The 17,164-nt window shown below is 39.5% G+C and overlaps 1 protein-coding gene across 1 annotated transcript in view; it reads right to left on the bottom strand.

Moving 5' to 3' along the window:
* Window positions 1-481: 481 nt before the first annotated feature.
* Window positions 482-17,164, bottom strand: part of LOC149461322 (chloride channel protein C-like) — a 198,428-nt gene continuing 181,745 nt past the window's right edge. Inside the window, exons 17-18 of the mRNA XM_089678476.1 lie at window positions 13,665-13,760; window positions 482-1,188 (exon numbers count right to left, since the gene is read on the bottom strand). Coding sequence (XP_089534602.1) covers window positions 961-1,188; window positions 13,665-13,760 — 324 coding nt within the window. The 3' untranslated portion in view covers window positions 482-960. The remainder of the gene's footprint in view (window positions 1,189-13,664; window positions 13,761-17,164) is intronic.

Here is a 17,164-nt window from a genome sequence, read left to right as displayed (position 1 = left end):
AGCCCGGGCTCCAACCAGGCCATGCCCCCAATGCCTTTCACTCTGCCCACACAGCTTAGTAATGGGGAACCCAGTGGAGCCTGGAGCGGCACCTGTCAATTTAGTTTGGGTAACCCATATTTTCCTGTTTTAACTTTGCTGCTTCCCGTGTCACCTTTCTGCCTCTAGCCTGTCAATTTGATCAATGAATATGAATTATGCCACTGTCCATTGAACAGGCAGGTTGACATAAATCTGAGCCAGGTAATAGGAGGGTCATCCTCCTGGCTATGTAGTTTGGCAGAAATGTTTGACTCACAGGACTGACCAAGTGGAATTAAAATGTTTTAGTAGGTAAAACAATTCATATACACTGTGTATATACAGTATACTATACTGTATAGGGATTGTGTGTTCATCTGTTTGTCTGGAGCTCTACCATAAGAATGTTACATTGTTCTGTGTGTGTTTGATCTCCATCACAGATAAAAAGATACCAGCATTATTATCACTCTCCCAGATTTTATTTTTTTCCAACCCAAACTCCAGAAGTGCTCAGTACATCCTATATTGTTATATTGCTTTATGGTGTTGTTGAATTATTTTGTATCATGACACACTATATAAATATGTGGACTTTAGAAATGAGATAAATTGTGTTATTGAAGGAAAACAAAATCAAGTTAAACGGCTGATTCAGTTTATTGTACTTGTTAGAAGCAAAGCACGAGAAAATGTGTATGCAGTATTTCTTACATTCTGGGACATGCACGGATTTCAGGATACATTTCTTTACATAATGCCGCACAGGATATTGTAAAAATAAAATAGGAAAGTCTCATCTATCTTTCCACACTTCTCAGCAAATGATTTTGCTGCTGTGATAGAAGTTATAGTAGTTGAGACTACTGGAGTATACTGCCAACATCTCTGTATTTTTCAATTAATTCACCGTGGCCTCAGAATACCTCATATTAATTTCTATCTTAAGAGCTCTTCATCCGAATCCTGCTTTTCAGAGTCCAATTTAATAAGTCTCTTCTCCAGCCGCAAAGATATCAGATCCTTCCTGGTGATCATCCCAACTGCCCTGTTCTGAAGATCTACAACTGTCAGATGGCGCAGTCCCAGAGTTCGGAACACAACATAAGCCCGCTGCAGAGAGAAATGAGCTTGGACGCACACGGCTGACTTATTAATGTATGGTTCCTGTGAAAACAAAGCTCACTGTTAGAACATGTGCCAGTTCTACAAAGGGCAAAACTGTGAAATATGTTTGGAGCTAAACAGAATTCTAGACACTTCTGCTACCAATAATTGTAAATAACCCAGAGAGCTCCTCTAAATGCTATCTGGGTTGTTTGAGGCTGAACTGCAGTAAGAAATAAATCTGACAAGTTATTGTAGCACTGTAATCATGAATACATCATCATATGCATTTCTTTTTTAAATGCAAGAAGAGGTGCCTGACTTAGACTTGGTATCAGCCTCTTAAAGTCTGTACCGAAGAGCTCAGAAAGAGGATGGGAGAAACAGTACAAGCAGCCAATCAAGTATTTTGTAGTGCAATGAGTATGCTGGTAGGAGGAGAGCAAAGTGACAGAGATATGAGCTGATCAATATATTGCTTCTCATTCATCATGTGGTCATAGGCAGGGGCGGACTGACCTTTTGGAAACTCGGGACTGCCCGAGGGCCCGGGGTCAGTAGGGGGCCCCATGAGATGCCCCTGGTAGCTTTTTCATAGGCTTTATTGAGTTTGGACAAGGACACAGGGGCCCCATGATCCCCTATTGCCCGGGGGCCCCATGAGTTGTCAGTCCGCCCCTGGTCATAGGGTAGAGATAAGGAGATTTGCAAGTGAAAGTGGAACTACAGCAGAGAAAGTTCAGGGCCCCTCCTAGGCTGGAAGTACAGTGCTGTGTGGCAGAGCTGTGTAAATTTCAGGACTGAAAGGACCAAAAAATTCCTCTGCCAGGTAAAACAGCTCTCATATATGTGTTTCATCTCTGTGTTTAGCTCTTTGCCTGGGGCTTAGCTTTACTAAGATAAAGTGCTCTGAGTGTTTCCAAAGAACAATATTAAACAACAATCAATCAACTTAATTTTTATCCTCCCATGACTACAGCAGTGAAATGTGATCAGTTTATATAGGTAATGCATTTTGCACAGACATTGTACAAACTTTAATTTTGTTTCTTAGTGCACATTTTAAGTAAATTGCATAAATTACCAGATTTTTTGATTATGCTGATTTTATAAATATCCCTATATTTGTATATAAACTACCTAAAATAAATTTCATAATACCAATTGATATTTAAATGAGTTTTATAGTCACATCATGCAATTTCATTTTATAACATCAGCATTGTAATAGCAATACAAACAATAGTTATTTTTGACCATCAATGTACTTGAAAAGTTTCCTTTTATGTTGAGTGCTGCCTGCTTGCTGGCCATCTCTTTCCACATTTTCCTGAAATACCTGCAAGCTTTGCTTTCCTTTTTATTTTCAATTACTAAAAACTACATATCCCATGGTACCTTGCTGCCAGAAAGCAGTGATTCCTCTACTGACTCCACATCCTGAAACTGCTCCTCTCAACACCTCTGTATTTCAGAAAGCAGGCTCTGTGAATTGTGCGACACAGCAGTGCTACGCACAGGGCATACTGAATATATATATCACAGAATTCAGGGAAGTAAAAGAGCATGGAATCATTCATTTCAAGATCATTCAAATTAATAGGAGTAGGCTGGAAATAATTAAAATACAATGTGGAAATATAGAAGTATTTCACATTTTCATCATAGTTATGTGTTAACAGTTTAGGAAGCAGCCAGCAAAGAGGAAACAAAAACCATAAAGTTAAAAAAAATCCTAATCATACAACATATTGTTTCTATTGTTATAAGGAAAACCACCAAGGACATAACTTCCAGCCACACATAGGCCTTTCCCTCAACATTTTTCAACCTCTAAAAAGAAAAGGTCTTGTTGCACTATATGGGTTAGCTAAAGAAAATGTAGTACCAAGTGCAATGCACAACTGTACAGTGAAAACTTCCAACTAAAGAAATCCTAAGCAACAATGCCTTTTTATTAGGGAGCCAGAAAGTACTTGTCACATCTGACTCTCAATATGGTTTGATGACACTTTTTGGCCATCTTGTAATAAAAAGGAATTTTCCCATATTGCTTAGTATAACCTTTTCTATACCAGAGGTCAAACACTGTGATGAGTTGTTCAATTTGTGGCTGGAAGCAGATGTATTCTTGGAATTTTACTTGATCTATCAGGGTGTTTTTTTCTTCATATTGGTATATAAAAAAAAATCTCAATGTAGCTTGTAATTTCAGGAATAAAATGCTTCCTGTGCAAAAATTAACACGTATGTCAAGCCAAAATTTTTTCCTAGTTATGGATAGAGTGGAGAATGGTTAGAATTCCCTGTCTGGTGTATAATGCTAGCCAGGTCTTTGATAGAGAGATTTGCCCTCACTACCTGTACTGCTTCCAACATTTCACCAAACAGGAAGTGATGGCAACTCTACAACAGCAACAATGTATTTCTTTAGTAGTTTAGGAGAGGGCTAGATACCCTTTCAGATTTTTATTTCTGTCTGTGCCTTGTTTGGAGATTCTCACTCACTTCCTGTCTGGTAAGACCATTTTCAGTGCAAAACTAGAAAACTTTTTGAAGTTTATTGGGGAATACAGGATTCAGAGGATTCAGAGACAGTTGGGTCATACTACTACCTACAGGAGGATTTGGACACTGGTAACAAATAACAACCATCCCCTCTGACACCCAGTATAGTTTTGTAACAAGTAGTGTCAAGAGTGAACACAGAGCCATGAGGCATTTGTTCTTCAAAGAAATCCAAGAAAAGGATTTTAAATTAAGTACAAAAATGGAATATCTTTTTCATTGAGGGACACGGGGTTTAGAGACAACTGGGATGCCCAAAAGTCATCCAACTGTGGATCCAACCCAACTATAAATCACAGAAAAAATGACTTTACTCTGGCATCAGATAAAGCCCGAACATCCAACTGGTAAAACGTGTAAACGGAAAACAAGGTTACAGCCAAATCTGGAAAACAGATGTCTGATGCCAAAAAGCAGTGAAGCACTCATAGATTTAGTAGAGTGTGCCTTGACAGGAAAGGGTGGTAAACGATAATTAATTCCATAAACTAGAATGGTGGTCTTAGCCACAAGGAAAGGTTGGGTTAACAAGATGGCTCCTTTGTAGTGACCATCAGGCATAACAAAAGAGAGTCAGTATATGTAAGAAAATCTCCTAGTGTACTGGGGCTGAACATGGGGACCCAAGCACAGTGTCCTGGTTGATGTGAAAGGGCCAAAACACCTTAGAATGGATGGCGTCTCTGGTCCTTAATACCACCTTGTCCTTGTGTAAGACTAGAAAATGTTCTTTACAGGACATAGTTGCTAGTTCAGACATACACCTCACAGAGCTGATAATGGCAAGGAACAAAACCTTTTCATTGAGCCTGGAAATGGGATTATACCTGATGGGTTCAAAAGGTGTCTTTTGAAGTGCCAAAAGAACCAAACTCAAATCCCATTAAGACACAGGCTGGTGAACAGTAGAGCTATATAACAGACACTCTGTACAGACTCTGGAACAAGAGCTCAACTACCAAGATCTGACACTTGATGGTAACCAGGGCCAATTGCTGATCCAGGCCTGATTTCAAAAAGGTCAGGTTTCATACCAGAGGACATGCTCTGGGATGAATGTTAATTTCCTAGCATCAGGTGAAGTATGTCTTCAATGTGTGATAGTACACCTTGTGGGAAGTCAAATTCTGGCTTTTAGCGTCATGGGGATCATTGACTCAGAGAGGTCTCTGCCCCACAGGACTTGGGCTTCAATAGCCATATTATTAATGGATGGTAAACTGGCCCTTGGAAAAGAAGATCTGTAGGAGCCTACAAAGCATATTACAAGGCTACTCCGGAGCTTTAAGAATCACTGGAATTCCCTCGATCTCAAGCTTGTAAAGCAGGCAAGGATGGAGTTTCAGGGAAAGAAAAAGCATAATCAGAGTGTACTGATCTAGTTTTTTGTTGAATCTGGAAGCCAGGAGTTCCTGGAACACTTCTAGGTATAGGGACAATTCCCTTGGGTTCAGAAGCTGGAATGTGAATGGTGGGTTAGATTGGAACAGGAATTTCTACCTAAGACAGATTATTTTCTTCTTTTACCATGGCAAGACTTCTGCATCCTTCCTGATGGCATGCATCTGTTGTGGCATTATCAAGCTGGATCCTAATCAAAAGACCCTCCAATCAGAATTTCCAGTGATGTATTACCAAAGTTTCAGAATCTTGATAGAGAGATGGGATTCCTCTGGCTTCCAAGACCCCTGCACTGACAAAGTGTCTAGGACTCATCTTCAGCCTGTCATGCTGGTGTCCACTGTGATGATTTTCTAGGAGATCAGAGGAAAGGATTTCTTTGACTCAAGACTTGGATCCCTTGAGTCAAAAGGCTAGAGGCAACCTGGTCCTTGGAATCAGGAGAATCAGTTTGTCCAGTGATGACTAACTGTTGAGTTATAGATTTAAAGAGTAAAACTGGCCAAATGGAACTACCTCATCAGCCACAGTACTCAATAACAGAAACAAAGAGTCATTCAACTCCTGGACCAAACAGTCTGAGTCTGGGAACAGACAGATTGAAGTTTTTCTTGTGGAAGAAAAACTCTGGTTAGAGCTATAACTATGATCAGACCAAGATTCTCCAAGTGATGAGTCGGCTCCAATGCAGATTTCTGAAAGTTCAGGATCCAATTGAACCTTTTTAAGTTCTGAACTGTCCACCCCACATTGATGGTATGAGCTTGAATTGACTGTTTTCTTAACAAGGGGTTACCCCACAATGGGGATACTCTGTGAGCTTAAAAATGCAAGCACAGCAGCTAGAACTTTGGTGAATACATGGGGTATGGAGGACAGACCAAATAGCAGGGATATGAACTGAACATGCAGTGAATACAAAGCAAAGAAATTGCTGAAGTGCTGAAAAAATAAGGGCATGAAAATATGGTTCCTTGATATCTACAGAGACATGAAAGTAACCCTTATGAAGTGAGTCTGAGGCAGACCTGGTGACTTCTATGTGTAATTTTATTTTATCAAATAAAGACATTCAAGGCCTTGAGATCCAGGATGGGGCAGATTTGTGGTTTTGTAACTGTGAAAAGTTTGCAATAACATCCCTAAAACCTTTTTGAAACAGGAATTGGGGCAATAACTTGTAGCTCCGGAAGACCTGCAAGGGCTACTTGGAAGTCCACTAATCTGCAGGGAGGGGGTTGGAAACAGGACACTAGTTTGTAGCCCATGGAAACCATTTTCTATACACAAGCATGTGAGATGTTGTTTTTCCAAGTGTCTGCAAAGCCCAGCAGCCGTCCCCCCACTTTGGAAAGTGGGGCACCCCTTCATGCTGAAGAAGACTTGTCAGCAGACTTGAGGGTTTAGGGCCCATGATTCATGGTGAAACTGGGCTCCTGGCTCAGCTTTGGTATTAGAGGTTGAAGCCTGGGAGTAACAAAAGGAACTTGGACTCAAAGAGAGAGAGGGCGATTCTTCCCAGCTTGAGGCCTTAGCTTGTGCTGGGGTAGATAAGTATTGTTACCTGCAGTAACACCTTTGATGAGAGTATCCAAGGTACCTCAGAAGAGATGTTGTTCCTTAAAGGGCGTACACAGAAAACACTTTTTATCAGACAGCTTCACAACATTTCAAACAAGCGGTTTTCTGTATTTTAACAGATAAGAAACTCATACAGAGTTAAGACACCCACCAGTCCGTCCGTAGTGCAGGACTATTGGTCAGAGCTCTAAGCCAGTCACAAATAGAGAATCACTGTAAAGTGAAGTTGGATTCTTTCTCTTGAAATTCCCCTAATGTTTGACAAACAGACTAATGTCACGGCTATAGCAGGTTGCAATGCAGGGCCTGTCAAAGAAAACATTGTTTTGGATAATGTCTCTAAACATTATCTGTGGTATCTTTAAATACTGGAGCATCCTTCACAGCAATTCAGCAGGACAGCTCCTTGTGTGTTTGGGTTCCAATACGGTGCAGCTAGGACTAACGTAGGTGAAATGAGACGTCTTTTGCAATAAGGAGCATTGGCAGGAAGGTGCTACCTCATGTTGAATAGTGGGAATCAAAGCACGAAGTGTGCACATGTAACACTTCATCTAATGACACAGCACTCAGTACTTCAATTACAACTCTTTCCAAAACCAATGAAAACTTGGCTCTGGACCAAAAAATGCTCTGCATCTAACAAAAAGTGCACAGAGGAAAAGCACCACAATGCAGAACTTAACACACAAAGTTCACACTGTAGGTAGGTCCCACTTTGTCCAGTCCAGCAAGGTCCAGGTAAAGCCTTCAAAGCAATTACTGAGGATATGGCAATTCAAGAGAATCAAGCAAGCAATGTGTAGACGACGTTATAACTGAAGAAAAAAATAATCATGAAAAAAATGGCTAGTAAAACAAGTAAACTTTTCTCAGTAGATGAAAGGTGTATTTTCCTAAAACACTAACAAAAAAATTGAGGCATGCTGGGAGTGGGAAGGGTTTTACCAGGCTGGTCACTGTTTTTCTGTTTGCCAGGTTCCTCCTGTAAGCAACAGCAAAACTTAATTGTCTCTGAATCCCGTGTTCCTCAATGAACAAGAAAGAAAAAGACATGAAACAACCATTACAACAATATAAAAGGTCTTTGCAGCTACACTAGATCAATGTAGCTCACTTGAGTGTCCCTATACACTAGAGAGACACCAACCTGCCTAGTGTTTTGGAATGGTTTGCTTACTAGAAGAGGTTGGAGGAGGAGCTGATTTATGTGGTGCAGGACAGAATTTCTGCCTTCACAAATACGTGGGCAAGTTGGTTGCACTTTAAAATCTTTGATGAATACAAGTTCCTTATGTCCTAGCTCCTAGGATTTCAATTAAGAATGACAACAGGTATCCAGCCCTTGTGGGGTCTGTCACACTGCCGCAGTATGAACAAATGCTATGGGGATGAGGATTGCAGATCTAGTTCAACAGTTGGTGCAAGTTCAACCCCTCTGCACCTCGCCTTCTACCAAATACATACTTTGTGAGTGTGCTGGAGGGGTTGATTTTTTGCTTTTCTTTGTCCTTTTTTTTCATGTTACTTCTATTTTGGGGTTCGTTGTTTTTTTTAGTGGATAATTGTGGTTACCTCTTGGGCCCTTTGGAGTCTTGATTCCACGAATGTTGCTGGTATTGCTTGATAATAACTTTGAAATGCTTACTTATTACAGTCTAGCGACTGATTAGTACCTACAGTATGTCTGTGGAAACTTGTGTGTTTTGGTATTTTTCTTTTAATAAAAATTTCTTATGGAACAAAAAAAAGAAACAAAACAAGTTTTTTTTTGCCTGACATACAGTTTTGGCTATAGTATCTGCTGGACCCAGTAATTGCTTATATATGAACTTATGTTTCTAAATGTGGCCACTACTGCATGGACACATACAGGGATAAAGCAGGAAAAATAAACCTCATCTCCCATGATACAGTCTATGACCAGCATAATCAATCAGCAGATGGAGTTGTAGGCAGCAACATACAGAGAGCTGACTGAAACCTATGCTGAAAATATGCCAGCAAAGACAGGGGGAAGCTGCAATATTAAAAGACGCATTGTGGCCAGGAACCTTGGCCCTTTACCCACGTGAACATTAATCAGCTATCAACTGCTGGCATGCCCCAGGCTCAAGGAAAAGGTAGTCAAAATTATAAGGTACAGAACTGAAACAAAAAAAAAATAACTGTGGCTCAAGTGGTTAAACAGTATCTTCCCTGTTAATTTAAAGTGTTCTTAAAATATGTATGTTCCACAGTTAAGTGACTAGATAAGTGACTGTATACTAAATTATTGGCAATAGGCTATAATTCACCTTATTGTATGAACAGCTGTTGCAGCCTCCAATTGGACTACACAAATATATGCATGTGACTGGGTATGTATGATGTACTTTTCAACACTATAGTACAGTACTCTGATGGTAATTTATATGTGATTTTAATTATTATGGTGTTTGTAAGTTGTTACATTTTGCTACCCTGTTAAATTTATTTGAAAAAAAGAGTTTAGAAATAGTCATACCCCATAAATTGGACTGTGTACATAGCTACTACAGCAAAGAGCTTCTCATCATGAGAATAAATGAAACCATACTTTCTATACTGCGATTCAAACTGGGAAAACGAGGTGCTGAAAGCGAGGTTTGTTAAACCATACACCACAGGCTTACCTTCAGCTATTGTGACTGGACCAAATCCAAGTATTAAGATTGAGAATTAAATCAACCAACATTTTTTTTTCTTTAGCTGCAGTATATTACATGCTTAAAATCTCTTTACAGTCTATTTCATTTCCTTGATAGTAAAGAATACTGTGCTGGGGAATGTGGGTGGCTGCGGGAATTATGGAACCTGTTCAGTGTACATCCAGACAGCAATACTCATACTGCTGCATGCATCCACCTCTGACATTCTCATGTAAACAAACCCGGCAGAAAGAGATTTTCTCACACAAAAATTTCTTCATTTTCCCTCCAGATGTGCCATCAAAATTACAAATAGAGCGTTACACATATACTGTAGTAAATATAAAGTGATGAAAGAGAATCCTATGACATTCACTGTCATATAGTTTCAACAGAAATTGTCCAAGGTTTATTCTCAGTGCACCTACTGCTAGTGAACTCAGCTGTCATAGATACAGTTCATACACACATCATTTTCACAGGTTGATTAGGAGGATGCTCAAAAAACAACTCCAGCTCATTTGGGTTTTTTCATACTTCTGGACCTCTGTCAGTGTTTATTGCTATCCGACTTCCTGTCTTAGTGACAGGAGGTCACAGGAACAAAAACTGATGGTAAATATGTTCAATGACAGCAATAACAAAAACAGAATTTTTCTGATTTCCTGAAGTTCATTTAAGGATTCCGGATTTAGTTATTCTGAGACAATTGGGTTATACTACTGCCTTCAGAAGGAATTGGACACTGGCAAACCAAACAAAAAAAAATGGCCAGCCAGGTCTAATTGTAGAAAATCAGTAATAGAATAAGTACACAAACACAACAGGGTGACACTCATGTCCCTTAATAAACTCCAAGAAATAGATTTTACAGTAAGTGCAAAAATTCTGTTTTCTCTCTCATTAATTAGAGGTCACAGTATTAGGTTATTCTGAGACAGGTAGAAAATCCCAAACGTAGCCTCACTGAGGTGTTGGGAACACAGCATACAAAACACTAACAGGTCCCCAGTTTAACTGAACTGGGGGCTGCCTGTAGCTCAAAGAACTGCTTGAACAGGGGCGGAATGACCACGTAGGCACTTGGGCACTGCCCGAGTACCTTTCATAGGCTTTTTTGGGTGTGGTTTGAGTGTGGGCGAGGACACAGGGGCCCCATGATTTCCTATTGCCCAGGGGCCCCATGATTTGTCAGTCCGCCTCTGTGCTTGAATAAACCATACCCCAATGGGGCCTGAACACCTGGTAAAACTTAGAGAACATGTGAACAGAGGACCAGGGAAAAGCCTTTGCAAATCTGGGAAATAGTTGCCTGATGCAACAAAGCCAAAGAAACACTCACACATTGATTGGGATGTTCTCTAACAGGAAAAGGTGGAACCTGGTCCTTACGACTATAAGCTCAAGAAGGTGGTCTTCTTTACAGTAAGTACAGTAAGAAGAGAATCAGTGTTGCTATTGCATGCAGCGGCTAAGAGGTAAATTCGCACAGCATGAACTACATCAAGACACTGAAGGGGAATTTTCTTCTGGTGTACTGGAGCCCAACAGAGAGGCAGAACTCAATAAACTGAAAGGTTAAAACCACCTTAGGAAGGAAGGTGGCTCTAGGCCTCAGCATCACCTTATAACTGTATAGGACTAAATAGGGTTCTTAAAGGACAAAGCTGCCAGTTTACACAAACACCTTACAGAGGTGATGGTAACTAGTGTTGGGCTCGCTGTTCGACTTGAACATTGGCCGTTTGTGCATTCTCACAGTGCATTGTGAGAGCCATGATTGGCCAAAGCAATGTGCCTGACCACAGGAATTTAGGGGGGATTGGGTTTGAGAAACATAATAAACTTAAGCATAATAGTGATCCAAGTTTACTCATCGTCTACGGTATAGAGAAAATTGATAACCATTGGATGGGGAGAGATATGTTGAAAGAAGTTTCTAAAAAAGAGACTCATTGGATTTCTGAATTGGGGACTTTATGCGCAGAAGGGTTAAATATAGAATTGGATCCTAATTGCTTTCTGACCAATTATTAATATGGCTGCACATACAAGAAGACTTTAAGGGGTTTATAATTTAGTTTTATATTGCCTATAGTAAGTTGATGGTATTAGATAAAGTGTTGGAGGATCTTTAATGTATTTTTATTTTTACTTTAATGATTTTTGCTGGGTCATTAGTTTTTATATGCACAGATATATATATATATATATATATATATATATATATATATATATATATATAGTAATGAGTTCAACATTTATAAATATGTTTGGCAATACTAGATGGTAGAAATGTGGGGAGTGTTTATCAGCTCATGTTGTATCCAATTACACCATTGGTAGAGTTCCCTTTTATGATAACTCTGGCCCTTTAACTATGACTGGGCCATTTGGTACCTGCAGATAGTGTATAGAATACTAGAGTATATGGGTCCACGTTGCGCTGTAAGAATGTACTATATTTGGTAGTTGCTTTTTCACGTTCTGGGTTGTGGATCATTTTGTACGTGGAGGCATAATAGTCTCCATGGTTACAAGTATATATGTCCAGTGCAAAGTTGCATACATCCTTCTGCTCCCAGAGGTTGTCAAGTGATGAAACACGTAGGGAGGGGCTTTGGAGGTGACGTCACCATGCATGGAGGTTGGTCTCATGGTCTTGGACGGAGACAATACAATACACGGTTATGCTTTTAAACTTGTGTCAGTGGCGACACTTGCAAATGTGAGTTTTTTACATGATTTTGTTCAATAGAGTAGTTGATGGTTTTACGCTATGGAAGCTCCCCTCTTCTTTTCCTCTTGAGTGATTGAGAGATATCATTATACGGAGATGTATGAGATAATAGGATCACGGCACTGCAGAGTGTTACTCCCAGAGCAACATGCGTTTTAGCTGGTTTATGATCTGACTAGCATATTGCTCTGGTGAGTTAATTCAATTCATTTGATGGTGGAACATCACAGTTTGGTGGTGTGAAGAGACTCTAAGAAGTTTATTTTGCACGGTTGGACTGTCTAATCTACGAGACAGACATTATAGAATTCCAGATTATTTTGCACTTTATTTGGACACTATTTGCAGTTTATTTACACAATGAAAAGGGATGTTGTATGACATCGATTTTATGGTATATATGTATATGGTATATAACACCTTAATTGCAATTGCCCTTTCATTCATAGATGGTTAAATGGGGGTCGGCAGATGGCAATACCTTTTTTGTTTGGCAAAATATTGTACAGTGGAAATAATTTTATGCACTTGGCACGTTATATTAATGTATATTCATTTATATTGGGTTTTTTGAGTAGATTATATTATTAAATTGATTGGATTACACAAATTTCAGCTATCATCTTAGAGTAGGTCAGCGCTGTTCCATATTTGCCAGCCTTTATTGATGATCACGAATAGCAGCGGCCAGGAGTATATATTGTTCTAATTTTATACTCTCAGCATTTTTTCTCTGTAGCGCAGTCTGTAAAAGAGTGATAATAGTTTGGTATTGGAAGTGGAAAGTATAAGACAGGCAATACGTTGCCTTCTCATTGCCTGTTTTAACTCTATAAATGCCACACTACCATGCCGCAAATGTGTGCATTGCAATGGGTTGAAAATTGGTCCTAGCACAGTGTCATTCATTTAAATGGGTCAGGTACTGTAACAGTACTGCCTGCAGGACACAACATGGAGGACCATTTTTGCCATGGCCACGAAGCAAAGCATTATGGTCACAGCATGTGTACAACCACATTTGGCTGCCTATGCAGCTTAAGGAGGGTGGCTGAAGGGGCAGTAAAAATGCAGCTCAACTGCCTGTATTTACCCCCTTGACTACAAGTGTAAACAAGCCCTATGGAATTTCATATGGTAATTACAAAGGACATTGTTAAGAGTAAAAAGGTCATCATAGAGTAGCTAATCGGAAAAAAAAGGAGAGGCGCACTATTAAACATTACTAAAACAGCCAGAAACGACATGAAAATCATATATGATCCACAGACCACGTATCACAGTGTCAATCTGGAATGCATTTTAATAGAAACAAAAAAAACCTCCTCTAGACCTCTTTGTTGTATTTTCTTGCTGGCTCGTTTTATCAACATCTGTTCTGTTTATACAATATGAATTAAAACCCAGGAATGCTGTTTGTACTGTGCTACTTTTGTTGAAAATGTAAAGTCTCAGGATTGGCAATGTTTATGTAAATCAGTGCGGCTGACACAGCCATCATAAACAAATGATTTAAATATAACAAACACATTGTTCACAGAGGAAATGTTTGTTTTTCTATTTGGCTCTGTCCTTACCAGATTGATGAAGAGTTGCTGATACTGAGGGTCTGCAGAGTATTTGTTCAGCAATGTGTTCATCCGAGCCTCATCAGGAAGCTTTTCCACTGTTACCTGGAAGAGACCACATAACGTAATGCACTTAAAAAACAAAAGATGCAGTCCCAGGCATTCACATTATATGAACATGCTACAAAAGATAAATGGGCATTCACAATTACTGCTGATGAGCCTGAATGATCCCGGACATAGTTATAGAGAACAGGGACATTTCCTAGTCTCAGCAGGTGTTATGTGGCTGATTAAACAATCTTTAAAAACAAAAGAAAGAGTAGAAAAATTGCTAGCGTCATCCCACAGTAGCTTTGATATGTTCAGAGGATCAACACCTGTTTGCACAATGTGATAGTACTCACAGCATGCCATTATACTTGAATAGTCAGGCCCCAATTCCCGGAGTGACCTTAAAGAGCAGTGTACTGTCCTGGCAAAAAAACTGAAGAATGTCTTTAAAGCAGATCCCACTGTGTGAGTGTACAAAAGAAAATTTTTAAAATTACAGTCTTCAGAATGATTAAAGTTTTCCTTCTTGCCTAAGACCTCGCTTCAGCAAACTGGACTGTGTTTTAGGTTAAAGGGAGCCAGACAATCCCTGCATAGAAATTATATTGTGTCCATTGCATTCGCTAAGCTGGCCATAGATGGACTGAAATCCGGCCAGATCAGCAGGGACTGGCCAAATTTAGATTCATCTATGGCCATATCCACTTGACAGAAGTCAGTCTGATGATCAACTTTTGTTGAACGGGAATGTTGGAAAGTTTTGATTCAATCAGTTGCTGCAGCCAATAGGCTCTTACAGAGGAGGAGTCCTTGCTATAATAGCACAGCGGAGAGGATTCCTCCATCCACCTTGTTTGTGTAGATGGGAGAATGTGTTAATTTTTTTTGATATAGTGATAATCATGTCCCTTATTCACAGGCTAACATTTCGAAACCTTTCAGGATGCCTTGAAAAAGGAATTTTGCAAGGTCCTAAACATCAGCCTGTGATACCTGTTGCTATGTGTGAATAAAGGACAAGATTTTCACCATACCAAGGCGTGTTGGTGACGTTCCATATTTTCCGTACAGTCAATGAATGGCAAAGGTTTTTCTTTGGCTAACACAAGTAACAGCCACCTTTTACATTATTATAGACACTTTGTGTGTCAGATTTAGATTCCTGAGAATTATGTACTGTACAGCTTCTAAGAACTTTAAAGCCTTTCATATTTTATTAGCTTTTATCGTCAATAAGTTAAGACAAACATCCATGCTCTGGGCTGGTTTCCAAGAAATGTATGCACTCATATGCCTTGGACATGTGTGACCTAAATTATTGAAGCTGTGTTCAAAAATGGCAGGCAGAGAGCAAGGAAATAGCAGGCAGATGCCTGCACTACAAGTCCACAAGTACAACTTCCTGCAACTGCTCCAACAAGAACAGTAAGCAGCATTGCAATGAGATCACCAAATCTCACTCCAAATATTGTGGGTCTGGCAGTCAAAAAGAGCAGTGCCTTAAATTATCTCAAATTGTAGATTTACAGCTATAAGTCCTCATGCACACTGGATGTTTTTACAGATGCTGTGTTTGGCTTTTGCCATTTTTTTCTACAGCCAGTAAACTCCACAGCATGTTATCCTATGTGTCCATGCACACATAGGCTTTAATCAGTGTTTTTGGCAGGGGCATTTTTTGGCTGGAAAAAAAAAACAAGAACTAGTGGGTTTCTAGAGGAGTTTTGTAGCTGTAAAAATGCTCTAACGCTGGCAAACATGGAAAAACACTGTAAAATACATCAAACCAACGTTTTTGAATTGTTTTTAGAAGGAAACATTTTTTGTGTGTAAAAACTGCTGCAAACGCAGGAAAAATGCGGATAAACACTAATGCTAAAACGCTAAAAAAATTTGAAAAACTCGCGTTTTTAGCGTGCTTTTATACAGCTAATGCTACCGGCATTTTTACATAGCCCATTGTGCATAAGGACTAAGACATGGAATGTGCACTTCAGTTTTTCATGAAGAATTTCAGGGGAAAGGCACATTTTCAAGGTACTGCTTATTCAAAACCACCCTTTCTAGACGTTAACCATAAGTGACTTTTCACTTTTGCAGTCAAGGTCCACTTAAACACTTAGAGGGTTTCATTTAACTGGTCTAAATGATGAAATTCAGGTTAACAACAGGTTTATGAGGCATGCCTAGTGTAGAAGTCACAACTGCAGTTGGTTTTTAAGAGGTTTATTGAAGTACTTAGCTCACAGGTATAAAGCCTCCCTCTTCGTTAGGACTAGTGTACAGGAAAAAATTAAGACGACCAGTAAGTAACAAATACTTTATTATTTTATTTTATTATTTTATTATTATTTGCTACTTATTGGCCATCTTAATCTTTTCTACACACTAGCCCTAATGAAGAGGAAGGCAGTTCCCCCAAAACGTGTTGACTTTTTACCTATGAACTAAGTTCTTCTATCAACCTCTTAGAAAAACAACCTCAGTTGTAACTTCCTGCTACACCAGCACTCCTCAAAAACCTGTTCTTGATCAATTTCCGGAGCATCTCTCCGATGCTTCTAAAGAGGCAGCAGCCAGAGACCTAAATCAGCCTCACTACCAACATATAGAACTCTCTGTAGGACAATTTATCCCTGTCCTCCTCTGTTTGATACCCAACCAAACACAGGTCCAGCATGATCATACACACTTGGTAAAATACTCATCTGCAACACACAGGACCTGCATTGTAATATATTGGTGTGAGCAGGCCCTACTGAAAACAGTGTTTTCTTTCTTGTCTATGAATTTTGCATTTGAAAAAAATGACACATCTGAATTAAGGGCAGGATCACACGTATGTGGAGAGCTGCATTTTTAGGCAGAATAAACAGATCTCCAGAAGTGCACACAGAAAACAATGGTTTTCTGTGTGCTCTGTTCACGCTTCCACCATGCTGTTACCTGTGGGGGAGAGCAGTGTATAAAACTGCAATATGTTTGCATTTTTCTGCAGTTCTCTGATGTACCCTGCATTGTTATGCAGAAATTCATTATATGGCACTTTCTGACATTATTATAAAGTTAATAAAAGGGAAATAAGTGCACTGTGCCACCCCCAAAGCTTGCCCAGCATGGACACTAGCTTGTAGGAGAAAATGAAACATTTTCTTCTCTGTGTAGTGCAAACTGGCCCTAAAGCCTAACTCCAGGTTTCTTGTGACTTTAATACGTTTCTGATGACCAAGTTGCGTCCACTGGGAGCACTGTATAAACTATATGTAACTACGTATTCTGTTACCGTATTTAATCAGAACTTTGATCTTACTGTGATGTAAATTACTATTTGGAACAGTTCCCTTTATATGCCACAAGATGGGGATGTTTAATGTGATAGGCTCTTAGTTCACAGTACAGAATGCTAGGAATGTTGGGAGATGTAGTCTGGACGCAATAAGTGACACTGGAGTAGC

This window comes from Staurois parvus, unplaced genomic scaffold (genome assembly GCF_062004578.1).
Source record: "Staurois parvus isolate SC_StPar_1 unplaced genomic scaffold, SC_StPar_1.0 ptg000205l, whole genome shotgun sequence".
Taxonomy (NCBI): Eukaryota; Metazoa; Chordata; class Amphibia; order Anura; family Ranidae; genus Staurois; species Staurois parvus.
This window is presented reverse-complemented; position numbering and strand designations above follow the sequence as displayed.